This window comes from Ictidomys tridecemlineatus, chromosome 13 (genome assembly GCF_052094955.1).
Source record: "Ictidomys tridecemlineatus isolate mIctTri1 chromosome 13, mIctTri1.hap1, whole genome shotgun sequence".
Lineage (NCBI taxonomy): Eukaryota > Metazoa > Chordata > Mammalia > Rodentia > Sciuridae > Ictidomys > Ictidomys tridecemlineatus.
Window position 1 is genome coordinate 39,532,119 of NC_135489.1, and position 26,169 is coordinate 39,558,287.

A 26,169-nucleotide genomic window follows, 5' to 3' on the forward strand; every position below is an offset into this window, starting at 1 on the left:
TCCATCCACTTTGAGTTCATCATTATCTGCCTAGGTTTAGGTCCTTATAATTTTTCATGGGAAATAATTCAGTGGCCCCATCTGATCTTCATGATATTAATTTGTCTCCATCTTATTTATCTTTTACATTATTGTCTAGAATGATATTTTTAAAATGTGTTCCTCTCTGTAATAATTTAAAACACTTCATTGGGTCTCAATAATCTCATTGATAAAGTTGGAATTTTTTTAGCACATCATGGAGGACTTTTTCTCCTTCATCTCTCTGTGTGCCTGTCACCATCTCTCTCTCCCTCTCTCTCAACTTCATGTGGTAGCCATTCTCAAGTCACTGAAGTTGAGGACCCCTGCAGTAAGTACCCCATTTACCTTTGACTCCAGACTCTTCTACAGTATTGCATTCTTCCCCAACTCCTACAGGTTTTTAGTCCCTCAGCTCAGAGTTTTCCCAGTCGACTCCACTTATTCTTTCTGGGATTGTGTTTTAATCTTTGACCTCTATGTTTGCTAGCATTTTGTGTTCACCTACACAGCAGATTAAACACATTCTTAAAAGTATTTATCTTTTTTTTTCTTATTAGAATAAAAGCTTCTTGCAGTCACAGAGGGACTATGTCTACTTTTGTATCCCTGTGCCTTTGCACTTATAGTAAATATTCATAAATGTCTGTTGGAGACATGAATGAATACATAGAAGGTGGAATGAATGTTCTCTCTCCCTTACCTTCTTGCTACTTTATTTGAAATGCATTTCCTCCCAACACATATGGTTTTACTTTATTTTGTATTAAATTGTAGTGTTCTGCTAATGGATTCACAGCCCAGACTGCCAACAACTCTAGTCACGGCTTTTGTGGCACCTTGGGATCTGGAATCAGAAATGGAGGGCAGGAAACTATCGAAATGGTGAAAGGACACCAGACCCTGGACTCCTGCCGGGGGGCTGGGCATCATCACACGCTGGATTCCTGCAGGGGAGGACACATGGATGTGGACAACTGCAGATACACTTACTCCGAGTGGCACAATTTCACTCAGCCCCGACTTGGAGAAGTGAGTTTCCCTACGTGCTTCAACTTTGAAGTTTAATATGTGTATATTTTTAGAGATTGCTTTTATATATTGTTCCATGTTCTTTCTCTTGCTTTCTCTGGTCATTTTTTAAATAAGCTCTTTGATTTGTTACATTAGCTACTTAAAAAATAATTTCCTCTGTCATATTCGCTTCCATAAAATTAGAGGTCTAGTACCTTTTATTAAAGTTTTAAATTTAAGTGTGCACTTATGTCATGAATTCTTTTGATATATAAGAATGGGGAAAATTCTAATTTGTCATGATTCCAAATTTCCCAATTCAAGCATGTATTTCTCTGTGAAAACAAAAATATTTGTATGCTATTGAGAATGAAAATGAACATTATTTATATGAAATATTTATTTATTATTTGTTTTTTAGCTTTTAAGTTTATTCTACATTGACACATTATAATTGTATATTGATATTGGGTATGGTATCTATATATGAGGTAGAATGATAAAATCACCCAAGAAACCTTTTTTTTTTTTTTGTATGTGTGTATGGTAAAAACATTAGAGATTTGCTCTCTTAGCAATTTTGAAATATTTTTTAAATGTCACCTTTGTATGAAATCTTTTTAGTAGATAAATCACCACACAAAAATGAAATGTTTTTAATCTAGAAGAAAGCAAGAATGTGAAAGAACAAGGGATTCTCAGTTCACATCAAAATCCCTTAAGAAGATTGTGGGAAATACTAATGCCAATGCTCCACTTGGAAAGGTTCTAATTTAATTGATTTGGCTTCTTTAAAAAAGTTTCTAAGGTGACTTAAATGTTAAGTTAGGATAGAAAGCCGCTGGATCAAATATTTTTGCTGATGTTAAGTTTTTACCTCTTTGAAACTAGGGTACCATTGCCATTGTAGAAAGGACTGGACGCTTAGTCCCTTGGGTGGACAGCAAATGGGCAACATCCTGTGGTAGGGCTGTAGGTTATCATATGTCCTTAGCATTTTTAGTTTTTTGTCATTTCAAATGTTAATCCTTTATCTGTTTGAAGATGGATGAATACTCTTGTATTTATGTAAGATCGGGTTGAGAAAGAGGAAAGCTTAAGAGTACACACCTGCTAATGAGATTAATGAAAGGAAAGGTGAACAAGGTCGTGAAGAAAGGCACTTGATAACATCAGCCAACCAAAGAAACATCAGTTTAGAGAAAGGTGGGCATGCAGGTGGGGAAAGGGAGGAGGAACAGAAGTTTGACAGTCTGGCAGACAAGACAGCAATGAGAATAGATATGGTCGACTTCTTTATTACAAAAAATCCAATTTTTGCAATGTGGTTTATATTGATTATTGTTAATTTCAGTGAATTATCTTGTGCATTTCTGTATTTTGCTATGTTTTAATTATCTTGGAAATTTGATTCTGAAGTCAATATGGTAATTCTTTCCTACTCTACAACTGCATATAATAGTGATTTTAGTTGACATTTATTGTACACTTATAATATGCTTGGCATAATAAGTGTCTATTTCTTGTGTTATTTTATCATTAATTTTCAAAGTAATCATGTGAGTTGGTTACTGTCTTTATTCTCATTTTGGACATGAGGGAATAGAGACTTAAGGTCTTACTAGTAACCTGTTCAAAGTCATAATTAGTTGGTAAAGCCAGAACTTTAACTCAGAACGAAAGATGTTCTATAGGAAAGCTCAAATTCCAGTCATATATATATTGTCTAGGGGGACTAGCCTGAATGCTAGAATAAAATATAAGGACAAATATAATGATAATACTGATATACTTAAATATAGCATTTGTATACATAATCTATTATTTGTGTGGATTATTAGAAATGTAAAATATATTGACTTTATGATATGGTGATAATATAGACCAATCATGTGCATTTTTTGTGTGTAGGAATCCATTAGAGGACACACTGGTTAAAAATTAAACATGAAAGGTAAATAAAAAATAAATTTTATGTTCATATGTTTACGTTGTTTAAAACAATAATTCAATCTTTCTCTCTCTCTCTCTCTCTCTCTTTTAATTTTACAGAAGTTGCATGTGTGCAATCAGAATGAAGACCACATGCCATCGCAAGACTATGTCCTCACATATAACTACGAAGGAAGGGGATCTCCAGCTGGTTCTGTAGGTTGCTGCAGTGAAAAACAGGAAGACGATGGACTTGACTTTCTAAATAATTTGGAACCCAAATTTCTTACATTAGCAGAAGCATGCACGAAGAGATAATGTTACAGTGCTGCAATTAGACATGTCCTTGTGAGGCATTCTGGATGTTTCAAAATCAGATATACATGGTCCTAGACTTAACAATGGTTTGACTTACAATTTTTTTTGTTGTTGTTGTTTTCTTTTTTTACTTTGTGATAATCTGAAAATGATACAGATTCATGGGACACTGGACTTTGAAATTTGAATTTTGACCTTTTCCCAGTCTGACAATAGGCTTTATGACACTCTTGTAATGCTGTGCAGTAGCAATGAGCCTCAGCTCCCAGTCAGTCGGGCCATCAGGATGAGAAGCAACTGATGCTTCACAGGGTATTGCATTGCTAAGCTACGGTGTTTGGTAAATAAGGTGTATCAAATGCATTTTCAGTTTAATGACGTTTTTGGCTTATGACAGTTTTATTGAAACAAACCCCCATCATATGTATAGGAGCATCTGTATATATAATGGATTTTTCTAGATTTTGAATTATATCACTTACCAAGTTTGTATTTTAGAAGCAATTTGTTATTTATCTTTTCCAAGAAGTGAAAAATGTTAAAACAGACAACTAGCAAATATCATGCTATAGTATTGGAATTACGATCTATAAAGGATCTACTCTCTAAAGATATTTTTCTGATAAATGTTTTGGGTAAATATTAGTTCATAAATAGTAAAGCTATTATTATATACTAATTTCAAGGGGTAGGTTAAAAATAGACAAGAAATATTAAATATGAACAAAGTTTTGAGAAAAAAATCATTAAGAGTAAGTTAAATTAAAATTTTTGTTGCTCTGAAGATTTGGGACCAACCCTCGCCCCATTCCCACTATCAAATTCCTCATTTGACCTTGAAGGCAATATTTGCTGAACTAACCTATTGAGTGGCAATAGTCTATAGGTATATAGTTTGAAATTAATATGTATGGGTATGAAATTATTATCAATTTAACATTAAAAATGAAATTAAAACAAAAATGAAACAACTTAAAATGAGGCTGGGCTGAGGTTTGTCCTTTAATAACAATCAGAGGTTTTAAAAAAACCAGAGCTTCTTATGCCTAGTTCTTACATACTATGTGATAACTGAGTGTATCAGGACGGTTTATGTCCACATGTATAATTTGCTTAAACTTGTAAGCAAATTATACTTGTCTTTTAAATTATACTTCTTCCATAGGAAGAAAGGAGGGAAGCAACTGGAACAGTAAATTTGTTTTGCAGTATAAAGATTTCTGTGTCCACAAATTAGTAGCAGACCAGTAAATACTCACCATAGTTAGGACTCCCAGCTTTCTGGTGGAAGGTTCCAGAAATAAGTTGTTTTTCCTGGTAGCAAATACTAAAACCATATTTTAAACATTATCTCTGCTGAAATGAAATCCTCTATCATTTTTTCTCTCTCTTCAATTTATGAACAGCTTGTTTATTTAGAACCAAATACCCATGTCTTCTAAGTCACAGTGTAGTGGCTACATGGGGCGGGGAGGCAAATCTTACTGAGACCATCCAGTTGGCAGTGACTGTCCATCAACTCAATCCTATAAATTCTCATCTTTTATACTGTATTCTAATCAGAAACAGGGAGCTATGACATGTTTTCCTGACTCACTGTCTTGTTATAAAGTGGCACTGGCTTGATTCAAGATAACCCAGGTTTCAAGAGCCCCCTTCTTTTATTTCTCTCTCATCCCTGTCCCCCAAACTTCTAGGAGACATTCACTTAAATGGCCAATACTCTAGATTTTCAATCATCTTTCCGTGTAAATTATTGTTTTTTAATCAATTTATTTTGGAACAAGAAATGTTGCATAGGAGAAATCTGGAATTCAGAATGCATGAAAGAAAGAAATCAAGTTGTCCTTGAGAATACAGTGAAGGGCAGACCCAAGAGATCAAATTGTCATTTTGGAAGAGGGCCAGCCTGAGTGGCATATTTGGAAAGTCAGAGAGCAACAGGCCTTCAAGGTCATGGAGAGACACCAGCAAATGCTGGGAGTGGTAGTGAAGGCCAGTGGTCTGCCTCATAACTCTTTCCTAGGCCTGGCCCTACTTTTCCCTTCTTAAGTCAGTGCAGCAGTGGTTTGATTGTGGAGAACCCCTTCATCATGTCTCTTCTTGTTTGGAGTGTGGAATAGGGAGAGGGTGGGCTGCTTGATGAACCTGAGGCTTTCAGGATGGGTCTGAACTGGTTGTGCAGAACAAACAAGGCACTCAAGAAGAAAGCTTGATTCCCTCTGGACATGAAGAAGGTCTTTACCCTAAAAGTGGTTCTAAACTTCGGATTGGGTTCTCCATTTTCTTTTCTCTCATTTACTGCTGAAATCTAGGTTTTTTAGACTTAGATTTTTGATACAGTCATTTTCCAAGACTTCTAATTTTAATGTAATCATTTTAACATGTAGAATTATTCTTTTCTTCCATGTGTAAGGTGAAAATTATGCTATTTTAGTGTGTAAGAAAATCTTTTTTTTAAAAAAAGAACTTTACATTTTTTCCCTTGGGTTTTAAAATTGTAAATATGCAGATTTTTTTTCTTACATTTATAAGGAAGCAGTTAACTATCTCAAGTGCAATGGGGTTTATTTTGCCATGTTTTAAATACAGCTTTAATTTTGTCATTAGAAGAAGCTACTTTGTTTTAAAGAAACTTGGCAGGCTAAAATAAGCAAAGATTCAATGTGTAAAGAGTACTTACAGTCATACAATATAATAAAACAGTGCTAATATGGTTTCTTGTCTGTACTGTGTTTAGAGACTGATTTGGTGTAAATTGCAAAATTGTTTTTCAGGTTAGCATAGAAATAGAATTCCTCAACAGAGTCACTGTTGTATTTGTGGGGAATATTTCAAAGAATGGGACATTATCAAGTTGTCAATATCATTAATATATATTATACTTTGAGGTGAGATTGCTATTTTGAGGTACTGCTTTTTAAATGGTATCTACCTATGTATATGTTTACATTGGATTTTTATTTCTCATGAATCAATTTCTCATTATAATTACAAGGTAGTTATAATTGCAAGGTGTTCCAGAAATAGTTCCGTCATATAGGAGTTTTGAGGACAAGTATTTTGAGGACAAGTATAGTCAAGGGAAAACATTATGAGTTTAACTAACAAAAATCCAAAACAGGCACTCAATATTCCAATCTGGGTTCCTTCACTTACTTGATAGATAATGTCTGACTTTTATCACAAGATGATCCAAACCAAATAAGGTGGTGTGTACTTCATAGTGAATCTTTTCCCCATGTATGAAAGTGATCCCTCACAAAGGTGAAGCTGTTTATTTAAAAAATTTGTTAGTTGAATCTAAAGCCTTAAATTTTAAATATACTTTGGAACACAATTTCAATTGCAGGAACTTTTATTGTGATCGTTATTTTTGTGTGCAAGTATTTGACTTCAAGGATGTTCATTAGATTTTTGTCTGTAGTAGCAAAACATTGACTAAATTCCATATGTCCAGCAGTATTGATTTAGTAAAATATTGAGTCATAATAGTTGGGCGCACAGACACCAGAGCCAAATTGCATGGATGTGAATCCCAGCTCTGTTACTATCGGGGTCTCTTAGGCTCTATATCCTCTCTCAGCTTTTTCATCTTTAAAATCAGAACAACAATACCAACTTTATGGGATTCTCAGGATGATTAAATTAATGAACATATTTAAAGCATGTAGAACATTTCCTGCACATAGTGGAAAATTGGGTTAGGTATATAGTCAGTAAAATCATGTAGTTGAATATGGTATAAAACAATATCTGCTCTTTTTCCAGGGTCAAAATGTTTGTGCTTACCTCAGGGGAACGAGGGGAAGAAACCTGAATAGAGTCTTCCAAGAGAATAGAATTATGATTCACTTTTGCATTCTGAGTTTATTTTCTACAACCAAAGAACAAAATTTTGAAGTGTGTGTTTGTAAGGTGCTACCAGACTAAACAGCTTCTTTTCAGCTTTTTATTATTTAGGATTAGAGTGGGTTGCATAAATGGAAAACTTAGTGTCCGGGGTAAGTTGGCAACCCTCTATGCTCTGATAACTTATTGTGGTTCCACATTTGAATTTCAAAGCTTGTGTTTTGTCTTTGGTTTTTTTTAACAAATTGTAGTGAAAGTCACAAACGATAAATTTCACCATTTCAACCAATGGTAAGTGTACAATTCAGTTGCATTTAGTACATTCAGAAATTTGTGCACCTATCACCACAATCTAGTTCAGAACATCTTCAGTTACTATCGTTTAAGCAGAAGGAAAACGTTTAAGCAGTCATTCCCTATTTCTCTACTGCCTCAGGAATTAAAAATGCCTCCTTGGCGCTGGGATTGTAGCTCAGCAGTACAGCACTCACCTAGCACATGTGGGGTGCTGGGTTTGATCCTCAGTACCACATAAAAATAAAATAAGGTATTGTGTCCAACTACAACTAAAACAAAATATTTTTAAAAATGCCTCCCTTCACTTTGGAAAGAAATCCTAGGACATCTGAAAGGATATAAATATTTTCAGAAATAAATAGGACTGTCATTCTCTTGTCTAATTGAAAATCAGGATCCTTTTGTGACAATCAAATGAATGAAAGCAAAAATAGATAGGATAATAAGAATAACAGTATATACTAATTTGTTATTTGTAAAAACATTGTACCCTTTTGGTAAGAATTTACAGCTACAAAAATGGTCATTGTTAATGGTCACAAAGAAAACTAAACACCAATGCTATAATTGGTAATGTTTGATACAAATACTCAATTAAGCAAGTGCATCAATTTTGTATTAAAATACAAAGATATTTATTCCTATTTAAGTAATTTTAGTGAGATATAAAATACAAAATCAGGAAAAGTTTAACTTTGTTGTACAAGAATTTGGAAAATCAAAATTCCTTAATTTTATCTGGGCTGGAAAATATTTTCCAGACAAGTTTGTCAATCTGGTCGTAATGCTACTATCTGTACTCAGAAAGGAAAACTCTTCTATTAAGTTGAAACTCAAACTTCCAATTGGCTTTATTCTTTCTGTTCTTCTGATGAGAATAATAGAACTGTGTCTGTCTTTCTGTCTATCCATCCTCTACATGCTGCCTGAAGGAGCTGGATCTGGAGTGTGATCTCTGATGAAGGCCCATCTTGTGTCCTGTTCTGGGATGCTTTCTGTGTAGCATCATTGAACTTTAGGGAGTCCCTGTCTACATTTTGCATATTCATCTTATTATCATATTCATCACTGAAATACTAGCCTCTGCTTGAAAATAAATTCACCAAAGCTTAGCAGTCTCATATCTATCTATAAAAAAACTATCAGACTTGCCAGCATATAAGATACATTTTCTTCTAGATGGTGCCTTAGGGAGTTTCAAGAGACTCTGAAACTGTCCCTGTCTGAGGACTGACAAACATTAGGACTTGGGGGAACAGAAAAGCCAAAGAGTTTAATTATGGGTGACTGGGGAGGGAAAAAGAGTGATAAAGAAATTATTCTTTTCCCCAAAATATGAGCTTGTAATACACAAAAATTTTTGCAATTTATTTTTTCTTTCTGGCAATTTAATTTGTTCTCAGCTCCCAACTCTAATTCCATTTAAGCAGACATCTTTGTGTTGATTAGTCTCTCTGACGGTTTACCATAGGATCAATCGAGCCTCCTGGTTTGAAGCTCCCAGAAGCTCTGCTCTGTGATTAGTGTGGGCACTGCCTCAGTGACCACTGGTATGAGTCAGTTTCCAAACATCACCCTCTCTCCTTCCCCTGCCCTTGTGCTCCCTGATCAGAGCTGGCAAATATTAACACTAAACCTCAGAAAAGTCAAGGTGAAAATAAAACCCCAAATGATTGAGATTCATCACTTGGCTCAAGGTAGACTTGATATAGAAACTTATTAATATAAAAACAAAAGGAGATATATTTTGGGGATATATGAGAGAGGCAAAGATCCTTACCTATATTTCAACAAAGAAGCCACTAGAAATAAATCCAAGAAATAAACTGGTTTACACCGTTCTTTTAATTTTTTGACTAGGTAAGTTCTACGTGAGTCCTGAAGGTAGGAGAGGCTTGGTGTTATGCCTTTGTCTCTGGCTCCCAGCGTCCATGGCTTCTTTTCAAGTATCTGCCAGAGAGAGGGGGCACACCCTTCCATGACTCACACCTATCCTCTCCTCTAGAGGGAACAGGAGCGGCTCCTGGGGCAGGACAAACACATTGACAGAGCCTGGAATCATGTTGTTAGTACATATAACTTCAAAAGTAGAAGGTTCTTCAGGGGCAAATTTGAAAATGCTAAGTTCTGGCAGAAAAGCTTATAAACTCTCTCTTGTATAATTTTTCTCTGCCTCCCGTGAACAATGCAATCCCTGTGGGAAGAACATGCACTTTGGGTACTACGAACTTAGCATTTTCCTTGGCCCAGGCTAATAGATACAGTATGCACTAGAGAGACGCAAGATGCAGAGGGACACTAAAAATGTTGTGGCTGAATTCTCAACACAATTTATATTGATTTTATTATTTTCTTTTCAAAGTGCCTTAAGGTAAATGTATGTTGTGTGATGCAAGTGCATGCGCATTCATTTTATTAAAACGATAGATTTCAATTGTCACCTTAACAGATTTTGCTTTCTCTACATATAAAATTTGAGTCTGTGACACTGGCTGTAGAGTTGTGCTTTGTTTTTGAACTTAAGGCTCATGGACTATGCAGGTTTCTGTGACATGATGTGACGAGTTCCATCTTTAAATATGAATCATCACAGACAAGTTAGAGCAGACATATAATATTTTAAGATTACTTGGGGGAAATGCCAAAGAATGGCTTAAGCATATTAGGCTTGGAAGAGAAAAGAATGCAACGAGTTTTATTGGAATCAAGTTGCTTTATTCACATCTTTGTTATGTGACTCTACTTGGTGAAGGGTAATATATTCATAATGAGAACAGTGTTCAGAGTTAAACATGAGTATGTTCCTCAGTCCAAATCTTAAAAAGCCATTTTCCTCAAAAGGAACCCTGTTCACCTCATTCTCTTGACAAAGAAAGATTCTGTATCTTGAACTAAATTTTATATACTAACTGAGGCTGAAACTAACATACCCAATAACAAATTCTTATACCCTTAAAGATGTTGAAAATATACCTTTATTTCTTCATAACTTAATTTGTCTTTATTTTGGCACACACACATGCCCATATACCTAGGTAAAAAAAATGAAATAAAATATAATTATATTAGTAGTTTACAATTAGGACTTTCTCATTCCTCTATTACTGAGCTGTGTCTAAGTTTCAAGCAGTTTACACCTTTTCCCATAATTGGTGAAGAGCTTTATTTTTGTTTTTGAGATCTTTATACCTAGGAGTCTCCAACACTTCTTATTTTAAAATTGTCTTTTGGTGAAGGTATTCCTGCACCCGATGTCTGACAGGGTCATAGTGTGGGGGATGCTGCAGCAGGGCCGCACCATCTGGAAACTGGAACCATTAGGAATGATAAGTGTTTTGTTTATGATACTCACGATATAGATAACAGGGCATATGTCAATCATTAATAAAAGTACGTATTTCCTGAGACTGCAGGAAAATTCCCAGAATGAGACTAAGGATACAATTGAGACATGCCATGAGGTGCGTTTCAATATCTCTCAGGATACAAACAATAGTGTTGTTCTTCAAGCCTGAACAACAAGAAATATTTATCCCATGGTTAACAATTTACACTAGCCCTCCCATCCCCATCCCATCCTAAAGCCACAACCTGTACAATAGCCTAGCTACAGAAAAACAATTGCTGTGCCAACAGTACAAGGACCACCGTATGTAGCTTATGGTATCCCTTTTGAGGACAAGAGGCTAATAAAAATACATTTTCCCAACCAATAGACCCTCCTTTGCCTTACACAGAAACTTATGATGAAAATGGAAAACACATAGTTAATATAAATGACAAATGGGTTGAGGTGTAAAGCCTGCTCTTTAAAGATTTCAAAGACATAAGAATTGGTGTGCTTTGACCAAGGATCAAGGAAGTTCTTTAAGAAAGCAGTTAAATAGATCATATGAAAAAAGAAAATTACTTTGGGAATTAAAAATAGAATAATGTAAAATCAACATAGATACATTTTGGAGGCACTTCAGAGTAAGTAGGCTTTTAAATAATAGACTTTCATTACTTTAAGTGGGTTTTACTGGGATTTTAGTTTAGAAGTAAGAAAGCTTACCAATAATCACAAGTATGCTTTAAAGTTAAAGGTTAATGAAATAATTATAGGTATGCTTTAAAGTTAGAAGTGAATAGTAGGTCAGGAGTCATGTAGTCTAGTTACGTTGCCTCATAACTAGTGATTGAGGTAAAAACCTAAAAGCTTAATCATGATTGACTAAGGTCACAGAAAAAATTTTGAACAATGTACTCAATATCTTAAGTAATCAATGCATGTCAGAAAGGATTGTAACTCTTGAAAATTATGTAAGTAAAAAAAGTTTCAGGCTTTGAAGCTATCCATTAACTACCTGATAAGACACTTGTAAAAAAGGTATAAAAGTAAAGGTCCCTCCATGAGCAGCAGAGATTTCTTTGGGAGGCTGCTTGTAACTTGCAACCTGTTGTCCCAACTCTTCTTCTTTCACTGAAGCCACTCTTCCTTCAGGATCCCTGGAACCCCACTCCCCCCTGCTGGGGCTGGACCTTGGCAGTCTTTTGCTAACACTTCAAAAAGATGTAAGCACTTCTAGTCAATTTCTGACCGGATTTGCTAGGTAATATAATTAAACAAATTATTTCAGCCAGCCAGTTAGACTAAATTCTTGTCTTCAATCTGTCCATTAACATGCAAACCAATCATATTACAAAAGAATGAGGTTAGTATCTTAATAGATGAGAGTAAGACAACTTGAAAACAATGATCCAAAGAGAAGGTCCCCAAACCAGAAAAACAAACATTTACATATATGAACAGAAGATAAACTTCGAATTTGAATGCAATTAATGTTCAGAACAGGTATAATAATTGTTTGGCCTAACATGGGAAAACCTTTCATTTGCCAAGTAACCTGGATAAATACTTAGTTTATCTGAGCTTCAGTTCGTAGTTTAAACAAGGCTCCTCATTCATTCTTTCAATCAGTCAATGACATAATTTTTGATCAACTTCCACATGCCAAGCACAATTCTAGATGCTAAAGACATAGCAATTAATATAATAACCCAAATCTGTGTTTTCCTGGTAATTATATCCCTGGAAGAGAGAGAAGATAGAATATAAACAAATGTAGAAATACATGAATAATACATCGTGCAGCCATGGGTGATATGAAGAAAGTAAATTAGAGTTAAGAGCCTAGAGAAAGATGGGAGACTTTTTATTTTATTAAGAGTGGTCAAAAAGGCCCTTATAGTAAGATATTTGAGTAGAGACCTGAAGGAAGTGAGAGAGCAAGCCATGTAGATTCAGGGCAGAAAATGAGAAAAGACAGTCCAGGGAAAGGAGACAGGGAACATGCAGGCCCTGAGACTGGGATTTGTTTGGTATGTTCAAAAAAGCTAGTATGGCTGAAGTTGGGTGGAAGAGAGGAAGAATGGGAGCAAGGCCATGGTGGGAAACCAGGTCTCCAGGGTTCTGTGACCTTAGACATTGACTGGCATCTTACTCTAATAAAGTAGGAGACTCTAGGGCGGCTTTGAGAAGAGGAGACACCCAAGCCACAACAGTCCTTAACACCACAGGCTAAGTGAGTTTTCTTCTTCTTCTCTTCCTTTCGCTCTTTTTGCTTCAACCTTGTCTCTTCTTTTAGTTTTCTTCCCCCACTGAGTTTCTTCCTGGTCTCCTCTTGTCCTCCATTTTCCTGGAGTTAGAGCTGAGTTTGCATCTTCACTTTATCATTTGCCAGATGTCTATTGGCTTGTCACAGGGGCGGCTTCCTCCAGAGGGCCTTTGGAATACACAAAAGGCAAGAACCAGCAAGTTCTAAGTCGCCAATACCAACTTTTGGCATCTTGCTCCTCTTGTAACAGTGGAAATCCAACTTCTCTTCCAACATGTCTTTACAGCCTTGAGCCTGATCTGATTTCAGCTGTGCTATTTGCCCTCCAGCTGGTTTACATTGCCTTTGAATATTTTGTCTCCGCCCTGAGCCAATCCACTTTTGTTATAATGCTTGGAAAACATGTCCCTTTAAACAGAGCTTGTATGTCTTCACTAAGCTTATGTCATGCTTTGGTCCATGTATGCTCACAGTCTCGGTTTTTCTATTCATCTCTGAACCAATAATCTTGTATTTTTTACATGCTTGTAAGAAAGGTAAAAGATATAATTTTATTTATGTTCCAAGAAGCCTGTTGAACAAGCATGCAGAACACTCTTCTTGGTGCTTAAGCAGATTAAAACAAAGATTTTAAGAAGATTAAATTTGGCAATCTATGTCACTTTGATTACAAATTAAAAGTTCTTCCAATTGTGTTGACTGACGTTCACTGTAAAGAGAAGACAACTGTCGAATTGTTCTACTGCAGAACTTTTTATTTATGACTTTATTTATGTGTCTAAGTAACATGTTTTATATAACTTCGGAAGGCATTAACATGATTAGTGTATGATGGGTGATTATTAATCCATTTTATCTATTGTTACTTCAACTGTACCTGCATTTATACTTAAATACTGGTTTCTTTTCCCCCTTTCCCCTTATGTAGTTAAAACCCAATATTTTATTTCACAAGCCATAAAAGCTCAGGGTAATTCATGTGTGTGGTAGATACCTATTCATAAGGACAGAAAAAATGTCTTTCTGCTCTTGTTCATACCACATATGAATCAAATGTAGCTAACATTTGTTTTCATGGTAATATTATTTTCCATACCTTGCCAACACTAGGTAAAAATCTTAAGTTTTAGACTGTGTCCTATTCTTTAAATCCTATTTAAAAATTTTTGGTATTAAGATTTTAGGACAGAGACTAATTGGAGGGCCTTTTGGGTTTTACTGACTTTTTACTTTTTATCTCAAATAGTATTTGTCAAACTTGTAGAAATATACATACTTTCTTCTATATCTATAGATAAGTTTTTTCTTTCTTTTTTTTTTTTTTTTTTTTTTTTTAAATCTGTCCACAGAATCCCTGCATTTTGGAAGGCCAATATGGAATTCTTTGACATATAGCTGGGAGTTTTACAAATGTCACTACAAATCTTCAAGTAGAAAAAATAGGCAGGTATTAATAATACAAAATGTGTTTAATTTTAACTGTCAGCTTATGTTCCGGTTTTAGCAACAGGAAACATCAATGTGGTATAATTTCTGGATTCAAATTTCCCTCAAAGGAAATTTGCAGCATTTTTTCTTTCTTTTTCATCTCATTTCTTTTTTTCTTCTTTGTTAGCGACTTACAAGTCTCTTGTAAATTTCTTGTCAGAAATTGTGTACTGAATAAAGAAAAGAGCCCATGGGTGATTTTTTCAGAAGAGGGAATAGGAAATAGAATACCAGTACATTGATATGAAGTGTAACTGAGCCAGTACATAGAAAATACTTAAAACATTGCCTGATATTATTATTTATGTGGTTTAGTTTATGTCCTGTGGTGATCCTTGATCACATTTCTTTTATTAGCCTAAAATATCACTGAATATTTCAGTGAAACTAATGATTTTTTTTTTTCCTCCATGGAAGAGTAAGTAGGATTAGCATTAAATAAAATGGAATTTCCTGAGTCAACTTGCTAAGGAGCTTCATGGGGATAAGAAGGAGGGCCCAATCACCTCCCCAACTCCTCTGTTCTGTAAATTTCCATAATTATGGTGCATGGATGCTGTACTTTCTACAATGCTGCATTCTTTTCGTCTATGAACTGACTTAGGTCCTTGTTGGTGTATGCTTACTCTGGAACCCATACAACTTCTGAAAACAGCTTCTATATCTTTCTATTTTAGCATGAGCTCTCACTAAAGGAAAATGTTTTTTATTGGCACTTTTTGAGGATTTCCACTGGCTCTTTTAATGTACTGCTTCTTCCCTCATCATTTGATTTCTTCTTGATTTCAGCTGCTTTTAGCATCTTTGGTATAAAGTTTGTTGTCTGAGGGCTCTCCCTGCATATTGATTTTCTATTGCTCCACAGAAAATGCCCACAAACTTAGTGGATTCAAATTTTATGGATTTATTTTCTGAATGTTGTGAGTCAGAGATGCAGGTGCAGTTGAGCTGGGTCCTTTGTTCTAGGTCTCACAGGCTCCAAACCAGGTGTCACCTGGCCTATATTCTCCTTTGAAAGGCCCAAAGGGGAAGAATTGCTTCCAAGTTCCTTTAGGATGTTGGCAAATTTCATTTCCTTGTAGCTGTAGAATGGAGATCTCCACTGCTTTGTTAACTCTGAGGCCTGCGTTCAGGTCACACAGGGCCAGGGAAGTTCTTTGTCATGTGAGTTCCTTCAACATGGCTGCTATGCTCTCTGCCAGTCCTCTGCTAAAAGGAGTCTTCCAGGATATATCCTAATCAAGGGAGAAAAATCCCATCACCTTTGCCATATTTTATTGGTTAGAGAAGATGACACAAAGGCATGGAAAGTAACAGGTGAGAAATCATTGAGGATCTCCTTGGGGTTGGTAACTATAGTCTTTACCCTGGTTTCACTAAAAATGAAGTTCAATGTTTTATGTTTATTTGCTTTGATTTCAGTTTTTCTTCTCTCTCTCTCTCTCTCTCTCTCTCTCTCTCTCTCTCTCTCTCTCTCTCTTAAATACTTTTATATGACTTGCAGGAAGAAAGGTAGAAAAGTCTTGGCCTTTATTTTCATATTGGACATTCCCTGGCAGAAATTTTAATATTATTGACAGAGACTGTTTCTTTCAACCATATTGATTTTCAACCATTTTGATTTGGAACATTTTTACATGTGTATGGTAAATTTGTCACATTTTTAAGACTAAAATTTGAGTCTATATTTCTTGAGAAGAGGAAAGGAAGAAAAAAAACCCCAGCATTATTGAGTTCATGTTGCATAATTAAGCCTAGTATTCTGTTATATTTATTTTATAAATTGAAATACTGATGTTCATGGATTAAGGAGTTGGTACAGGGTCTTAGAGGTAGTTGAGGAATGATAAGACCAACACTCAACTTGCCTTAATCTGTCTCCCTTGAAGGATTTTTTTCAATTTCTTCTATATGTATTTTTTGTGCCTTAGAGGTTACAATGATAAAAAATCATATAGAATACTTCTCAAATCAGTGTGGTTGACATTTCATTATTTGAAATTGTCAGAAAATGGGGTATTCTTTCACTGCTTTTCAAACTTGAAAAATGATGTGCATTCTGAAGTTTCTGTAGCTAGTGGTTTTATGCATGTCCTTTAGATCAATTTGGCTAATCAAGTTGTTCAGATTTTACATTTTTTTACCACGTTTTGTTTACTCATTGGATCACACATTCATTTTAAGAGAAGTATGTTAAAACATCCTACTATGATTATGAACTTACCTCTCATTTTTCGAAAATTTCATACAAATGAGGAATTTTTCTACCTTCCTCTTTAGTTGACAATTTTTGTTATATTTCTCATTATTTTTATTGCAATATTTTTTTAACCTTAAATTCTAATATGTTCAATAGAAATATAGTTATACCAGCTTTCTTTTTTTCTTTCTTTTAAATGTTTCTGTGGTATAGATCTCTCCCTTTCCCTTATTTCATCACTCTCTGTTTGTGTGTGTGTGTGTGTGTGTGTGTGTGTGTGTGTGCGCGCGCGCCTGTTTCTTGCATTGAGCATGTAGTTTGATTGGTTTTTTTCTTATATTACCTACAACCCTTACTTATTAATTGAGGGGTTTAACTCATTTACATTTAATGTGATTCATCATTAATATAGTTTGGTTTCAGTCTATCATCTTGCTATTTGTTCTATTGTAGTTTCATCTGTTCTTTTTCCTTTATTGATCTTTCCCAACTTCATTATACCAATCCAGTTTTATTTAAAAAATTGATTATATCTCTATGAATAGGGATTTTTACATTTGTGTATGTATATATGTAGAATATATGTATAACAGTTGTTGAAATGTATTTCACATACTATACAGTTCACCTATTTGTAATGTGTAATTGAATGGGTTTTACTATAGTTTACAAAGCTGTGCAATTATCTCTACAATCAATTAAAAATCATTTTCATAAACTCTCAAAGAAATTTTCACATATTTTTCTTTTTTAAAAAAATTATATGTTTTCTTCTGAGAACTGTAATATGTGGACATAGGAACTGTCTTTGTGAAGGTAATTTTCAAAATCATGTTGATTTAATCAACCCAATTAATGTAGTAATTATAAAATATCCTCACAAGTAGACTTTAAAGCTGGCTTTTGCCTCCAATTACCTTTTCAATTAACTAAGAAGTGCTTCATGGATAAAATTTTATCCAAATAAGTCCTTTGAGAATAAAAGGGTCATTTTGAGAGAATGTCAACCAAGCACTTTTAAGGGATTATTTTAATAATGAAATAAGGGCACACATTAGAGAGAGATGAGCTGCTTTGTGGTGTCAACTGCCTGTAAAAGTGTGCTAGAATGTCAATGCCCAAGGAAGTCAATGACCACTTAATATCATGATAAGTCTTCTTGTGCATGTATTTTGTGTCTTTAATTATTTCATTATATAATGTTAATTGTACTGTTATTATGAATAAATACTGTTATAATAAAAGATACATGCTCATTATTAAAAATATAAATATGGAAGGAAAAGCATAAATAAAAAAAGTACATATCACCTTTAAGCTTTGCAGATCAGAACTATCCCTGTTAGGGATCTTTCCCTTTCCTGTGGTAGCAGAGCTTCATCTTCCATTCAGTGTAGTGCTCTAGAAGATGAAAAGTGTGTGATCTTGCAACCCAAGCCGAGGTCTCAAGGTGAACTATGAGAATGTTTGCTGCCAGCAGTTTTTTTCCCCTCAAAGATTTTTCCTTTGTAATTTCCCTTGCAGCATCCTTCAGCTTATTTCAAAATTGAAGGCTATTGGTACAACTACTCAGGACTGAAAAAATAATATATATTCTTTCTCAGTACTCTCTCATTGAGTGGAGTGGGGTCAGAAACGAAGCTACATCTAAAACTATAAATCTTTTTTTTATTTGTCACTTTTCAAGCTTTTGGGAGCATATGATTAAGTTTCATTCCTTTTTGATTATAAAAGGTGAGTTTATTTTAATGCATTTTCTATTAGATTGTAATAAAGTCTGAGGAAGAAACCATTGGTGATTTATCTAGGTGTGTACCCAGTGGGTTCTCATATTCTAGCTTCATTTTCCAATATCAAAAATCTGGGTGTTAAGAGTAAACCCTAACAGGTGTTGGTTTTTTTTTTTTTTGTTTGTTTTTTTTAACAATCTTCAGGTGATTTTTAACAATTTAAATTAAAAATTAAAAATTATCATCTGTCCTTAGTCCATGGAAACAATGATGGTTTATGAAAAATTTGTGGTGTTTGGAAAACAATATTATCTCACTATAAAAAATTAAAAACAAAAAGATGAATTTATAACTCAAAACTCACTTGAACAATTTAGCAGTTGTTCAGTTGTTATTCAGTTTCTTTTTATTATGACTTGCTGTGCATTTAGTTTATATACAATTGTCTTATAGGGAAAAATACCAGAATACTTGGTGTTTCAGAAAATTTTCATATGAAAACTATTTTCTCCTATAATTGATGGTATATTTAGACATGAGTTATTTTCATTACTTGGGGTGCAAGAGAACAGATTTCATTGACAAATAATTCTAAATCTTTTAAGACCATCTATTAAAATTCTTCATGGTAATTTCCTTTTCTTTGTAGTCATAGAGTTTAAAATCTCTGTGTGAGAATAGTGAGGAGGGAAAGAAATGTCCAACTTGTGAGGAGAAGGAAACCATAGTAGGGCATGAATATTTTTCTGATTCCTGGAATTAAGTAAGATCCTTGAGATCAAAGAGTTGAAGGGAGGTTGATGAGAAATATATACCATGTGATAAAAGGCAACCTTTGAGGAGGTGGCCTAAATCTTCAGGAGTAAACCATATACTGAAGCTAAGAGAAATGGTAGACAGAACCCCTAAAATTTATTCTGAAAACAAAACTTGAGCCAGACGTTTACTAAATAAACTGTCTCTGAAAGAAATAAAAAAGAGAAAGATCCTCATTGCAGAAAAATTAAACTCCTGCCAGAGTTTAGAGAAAGTAAGGAAAAACTAGAACGTTGGAAGCAAACGTCTTCAAAGGAAAAGCATTCAAGCTAAGGGTGTGGGTTACTTTATATCATAGAAGAATCTACTGGAAATGAGGAGGATTTTACTTAGGTAAAGATTTCCTTTACTTAGGAGAATTTTCACCAAGGGAGACCAAAGCAAAAAAGTGGGTGAATGAGAAGCAAGTACACAAGTATGATTTAAAAATAGGGTAGCCAGGCATAGGGGCATTCACATGGAATCCTGTGACTTGGAGGCTGAGGCAGGAGGATCACAAACTTGAGGCAAGACTTTAGTAATATAGGGAGACCCTGTCCAGAAAACAAACCCCAAAACAAAACAAAACAAGGATGCTGTAACGTAGCTCCGTGGTAAAGTGTTCCCTGAGCTCTTCAGTTCCCAGAACCCAAAACAAACAAATAAATAAAATAAATAAATAAACGATCATAGGTCATGCAGATAATTTGAAACAGTAAGAGTTTGGCTTCTTGTTCTGATGTGCTGGTATACTTGAAAAACCAGTGTGGGCAGAACCATAGTAAATCAAATGGGAAGAAAAAAGCGCAGCTGCCATATAACATCAAAGCATGGAAAAAACCTAGAATTCAGTGGCAAGACCTTGGGTGGTACTGAATAAGAAAAGGAACTGAAATTAATCTAGTGAACAAATCAGCCCAGGGTGCTGCACCCTATTTTGTGATACTGATGGTGAATGCTTTTTTGATTTGTGTTTCAGCTGCTAAAAGACAAAATCCATGTCTATGTATTTTTATTTGACTAGGTACCTCTTCTTCAGGTCATATGGCTTTTCTTTTCTTCTTGGAAGTTTGCTTAAAGCCAGAGTAACACTGGCCACTGCCTGTAATTTAAACCAAATGCGATATTTAACTTTTAACCTAAATCTTCCCTCGTTCTATCAGAATTGCTGCCTGCATAAGCAGAGATGGAGCTCAGCTTGTGTGGTGGCACTGTCCCATTTTATCCTCCTCTTGTTAACTGTTTGCCATACAGACTTTGATGACCCAGCATCTGCTTCTGGAAGTCAGCAGGAAAAGGAGGTCACCAGCAAGCACAGTGGTGATTTTAAAAGATAAACTTAGGCATATTAAATTTTAAAGAATTTATTTGAGCTGTCAGAGGTTGATTCATGAGTCAGGTAATGTTTGCATGCTCTTTCCAGGTTAGTGTTACCAGCTAGACCCAAAACTTGAAAGAATGACACATCCCTGAATGGCCCACAGGCTCACAGCCTTGAATCTACACAAAGGTTTGAAAAGCCAGTGTTTCAGAAGGAATTTGGATCCAAGGACAGGGAGACACTGCTAGGAATTTTGGTACTTCCCAAGTGGTCTGTTTTGAAGGCTGTGTTTCTCTTTTCTTTTTTTATTCTAATAAGAATCATCTTTAGTGTAGGTTTTTCTCCTATAGGTTGTAATTCTTTATTCACTTATCTCCAAAACATTTACTACTATCTTTTATGCCTTTGTAAGCTTTTGTTTTGGAACTTAGAGAAAAAAAGGAAGAACCTTTTTAAAGAAATAAAGAAAAAACAAACCCTCCTGCATTTACAAAGGCCTTTGGGAAGACAGAAAAACCATTTTGCGGTGTGATTGGGGAATATCTGCAGCAAAGCTCAGGAAGCAGAACAGACAAGTAGCTGGTGGGTGCACAAATGGGTAGCTAAGCAAAAACTCATTCTCCAATAGACAACAGGATGATGGTTCTGGAAAGGTTAGAAAAGATTCTAGGTTAAATTTGAATGAAATATTTTTTTTGTATGTGTGTGTGTGTGTGTGTGTGTGTGTGTGTGTGTGTGTGTGTGTATGTATGTATGTAATGATTTGCTTAGCCTTTATTTGGTTTCCCAAAAGTGTCATGACATGGAGGTTAGAGTTTCTTGTTTATTAGTTATCTTTATTTATAAGCATATAATAAGGTACTAAGTAAATATTTCAATGCATTTGTTAAGTAAATGAAATGGAACTATACTTAAGGGTTAATGGCATCACTTGGGAGAATTGAACCCAAGCTCAATTTTAATTATTTACAATTAACAGATATTATAACTATTCCTTTTTTTTCCTGAAAGGCATCATGACTATTATTTACCTGAAATTGAAACCAGACTTGAAAATCAGGATTGGGTCCTGTTGTTCTTCTAGTGTTGAAAATTGAACACACAGAGAGAGAGAAGGGGAGAGAGACTGGGGTGGGTGTGGGTGAGACTCCTCCAAAAAGGAGGGACTCCAGAGCTGGTACCCCAAGTAAGTAGGAGTGTCCTGCCCCTTTTGTAGATTTTAGGTTTTCTTCCTTCTCCTGCCCCTCCTCCTATTTTGCTTAGGTGGCCAAAGGTGGAAAAGGAGCCATCCTTGGGTATTTCTCCATATCTTTTTTCCATATCTGCCCAGAAAGGCAGGAAAAGAGCTACCCAGGGAGCATTCTTTAACAACTTCTTACTGGGAGGAACAATTCTCTGGAAGCACGTGACCTTGGCAACTGATGGTGAGAAGGGAAAGTATTCTGGAGGTGTTGACTATTTTATTTCCCTTTGAATCAACCCCTGTGTTTCTGACCCAATCATTCATTGTCTACACTGACTGTCCTTTTGTCCTAGTCTCAGAATTGTAGGAAAATTTATAAATTTAATTGCAGATAAACAGCCAGACAGAAATACGTATAAGTAGACAGGTTAAAAGAGGTCTAATATTCAAACCTCTAGAAATACTAGTTAACTCTTACTTAGGTGTACTCAATAAATTTAAAAAAAGATGGATAAATTAAATGAAAATAAAATAAATTTCCTAAAGAAAATGGTCATCACAAATTAAACTGTTGTCACTATGGAATTATAGTGATGATCTTCTCTGAATTCTATTTCTGCACGTGAACACTGTTAGTAGTATGGCCCTTTTTCACCAAATGTCCATTCCAACTGTGATTTGATAAACGGCCACTAGATGGCAATATACATTGATGAATTGAATCATTTTTAGCATTGAATCCAAGTTTCAGTTAGATGGTGCACAATTTTCACAAAAATTATAAAGATAAATTGAAAAATTTACATCAATTGAAACATAAGATACTTTAAAATGGGATTAAAATGTGTTTTTATGGAGTTTGAAATTTGTTTGGGTTTCCACTGTCAACAAATATTCTTGAGTTTACAAATAGATTAGATATTTATTCAGTATTTGTGGTGTCAAAATGCTAATGCTATAAGTGATACATATCATAGTTCTTGAAATATAATATTGACGTTTTTGGTTTATATGTTTTAAATCAGCATTTCTGAGTACACGGTAATAGCATTTAAAAGGCTGGATTTATAAAAAGTAAAATAGTTCTTTCTGAAGGACTTTTAAGAGACTTAATATATCAGTGTGTATAATGTATAAACCTTCTCTTCAAAAGGAAAAGTATGTGAAATTTCCCAAATGGAATCCCTATAATACAACATTTCCTTAGAGAACATTCTTTAGGGAAAATGCTGTTATTGGTGAGGATTTATAAGCATGACAAGTAAAACCATTTGAAGTAAAAGTAGGCATGTGTGAAAATGAAAAATAAATATAAAGCAAGAATATATGTACATCAAATATGGGTACTCTAAATCCAAAGTAATTTTTAAAAAGATTGTAATTTTTACCCTTTAAAAAGCACCTAACATTCATTGGCTAGTTCATTCTGCTTGGAAATAAATTATGTTTTGTTCTATAAAGGGTAATGGGAAGGTTTTCAAAAAATCCTGTGTTAATGAGCCAAAAATAAATTAATGCAGTCAGATGTATTTTTTTTTTTTGCACATTTTAATTTTTCCTTTATGTGAGAGAGAAATGGGAGTCGAAACAAGAACCTGGGCATTTATTTCCAAAAAACAGCAAAGTCTAAGGTTGTCACAGACAGATCTTTTACATCTTCTCTGAAGCCATATATTTCTCACTACAAATTCTTTTACAGATTGATAAAGCTGTGATGCTACAACATGCTATAGCATGAAAGATTCTGTCATGGCCTTTTAACTGGACTAAATTGAGAAATTACTTTGTGAGGTGTCATTGCAATCACACATGGATAGAACTAAATATCACACACACGTTCCTTGTGAATGAATTTGCTACCAGTTCCATGTGTTAGGCAGGAAAGGATTCAAGTCTGATTAATAACCTCTGTGGATGATTTTGAATTAAGCAATCAATTTTGATTTATCGTCCTATGCTGCCATCCTGTGGTTACTTGAGAAATGAATAAAGTGGAGAAATTCAATGTTTAAAAAAAAATGATATGAGCACTTGGTTTCTATGGAATAATAGGAAAATGGGACTGAAGCAGACATAGGCCTTCTGTCTCCAGAAAGGATGATCTTCACTGACATTCCTTCATTTATTTTCTCTATCTTCCACCCTGCAGAGATAGGCCGAGTTTAAAATAGTTGCTGCATAATGTATGAAGGAGGAAAAAACAAATCCTGAGAGGACCTAACAGTACTGAGAAATAATTGTCTCTTGTTCTTAAATATTCCCAAGGGAGGAGGGAGGAAGGACATCTATTTTCACCTTAATTTTCATTTGATCAGGAGAACTCATTCCTTTCTGAACAGTTTGTCTAAACTAGGCTTTGAAAAATATCCATCATATCCATATAGTAATGCAAAAGCTAAAGCTGATCAGCATAGAGCTGGGCTGATTTATTTTGGAATACCACCACTTCAGGTTTTATCTTTTTTTTATCTTAATGAAATATGCTGCTATTATGCACGTGTTCTTGCTATTACTGCAGAATAATCTACCCTGTAATGGAATGAAGTCTCTTTTAGGTGATTCACTGTAGAAATGCTTTTACTTATACAGAGCAGATAATGAATTATCTTCTAAGAGAAGGCTAGCTTTTGGTCGCCTGTTTATAATTTCAAGCAAATTCCTGCTCTTTTGTTGCCGTTACGGGAAAATTTTTTTTTTAAATGTTAAGAATTAACTGCAATGATATGAATATTTTTAATATTTACTGTTGTATTAATTGTCAAGTCAGTTTCGATCATTAGTTAGTGCAATAATTATCGGGAGTTTTTCTGTTAAAATTTCTACTTCACATAAATAAATATGATGACGTTTTCTTTGTCAATTGAAGTCACAGAGGATAACAGAAGTTGAAAGAAAAGTAGAATTCTAAGCTAATTGACTCAGCTTTATGCTTAATTTCTCACTCATACAGCTTTTGATAAAACATTTTAGAAAGCATTAAGTAGTATAATTTTATTATTAAATATTGATTTTTGGCATATATGTTAAGATATTAATAAACCATGGCTTTGCCTAATCAGGTGGGATACTCGGATACTAACTTGTTAAAGTTTATTTTATCCCATTTATGCTTTCTAGTCACCTATTAAATATGAACATTATTTGTCAGATATTACTGTATTAAAAATCTAGTTGAAAAAAAATTAAAAAATAAATAAATAAAAAATCTAGTTGAAAAGAATATTTTTATTAAATGATTCTATCTTTGTAATCCAGGTTGAACTCAGGAAATATCATACTATAATGCAGTCACCTTATCAATTATAAGTACATAGTTATAATAATTATTTCAAATTATACTAAATTTCCTTCTGTAGGAGGAAAAAGCTATATGCATAATGAATCAACATAAAATGAAAGAGGTAAACAACAGCTTGCTAAATAAATAGTGTAAAACAATTCTCCATCAAAGCCTCAGTAATTACTTTGTGGAACAGGCTGCCCTTAATAAAACAATTAATTAGTTTTTCCTAATGAATTATGCAAGCCAATAGTTTTTCTTCATTAATGCTTTGTTGAAATGATTACATTTTATTAATGAATACCATAGGAGGAATTAAATCTTTATTTTAACTACTCTGTATTTATGTGCTTAACTTGAACTAAATGTGTTTCCAGTATGTAGTAATCAAATTGGAATCAATCAAATCGATTCACTGGTCGAACGTCCTTCTGGAATCCTAGCTGCTTTACTTGGATGGCTCTTCACCAGCAGAGTGATCCTGAGGACACCTTGGTTCTGCCAAGTATCATGTCAGTTCTTAATTACAGTCCATCTGATTTGCTAAAGGAGGCTACTAGTGCCTCACACAGAAATTTATTCTCCGACTCTAATTGATGAATTTGGATAAAGGCTTAAAATTCATCAGTGCAAAATAAATGACTGTTGGCTGAGATGAAGCTCCTTCTTCAAAGGAGTAAGAGGGCAGAAAAAGTCATGCTAATCTTCATCTTGCGTGAATATGAACATAGCCGGCCAGTACTGCTCCATTTTCACAAGATGTATGGCCACAATTATCAAAGAGTGTCTGAAATAGAGAGGCAAAGCTCATTATGTACACATACTGTTGTTAACCTAAAAACAAAAGAAAACTGGTTGCTGAATTACCTGACACTTTGCTGCAAATGACAAGGTTTCATTCTTTATGTGACTGAAAAGTATTTTGCTGCGTGTATTTATCACATTTTTAAAATCCATTCTCCAGGGATGAACTTCTTGGTTGATTTCACATGTTCACTGTGCTGCAATACATATGCAATACATATGGGTATGCTGGTGTCTCTCTGAGAGAATTAGTTCGTGTCCTTTTTATTTGAAAACAGTAGTGGGTTTTCTAGATCAGATGGTAGCCTCATTTTCAGTGTTTTAAGGAACTTTCATA

General features: G+C 34.5%; 1 protein-coding gene across 1 annotated transcript in view; it reads left to right on the forward strand.

Moving 5' to 3' along the window:
• The window catches only part of Dsc3 (desmocollin 3), a 45,461-nt gene extending 39,325 nt beyond the window's left edge, over positions 1-6,136 (forward strand). The window contains exons 15-16 of the mRNA XM_040274130.2: positions 799-1,053; positions 3,088-6,136. Of these exons, the coding sequence (XP_040130064.2) occupies positions 799-1,053; positions 3,088-3,285 (453 nt within the window). The 3' untranslated portion in view covers positions 3,286-6,136. The remainder of the gene's footprint in view (positions 1-798; positions 1,054-3,087) is intronic.
• Positions 6,137-26,169: the final 20,033 nt, after the last annotated feature.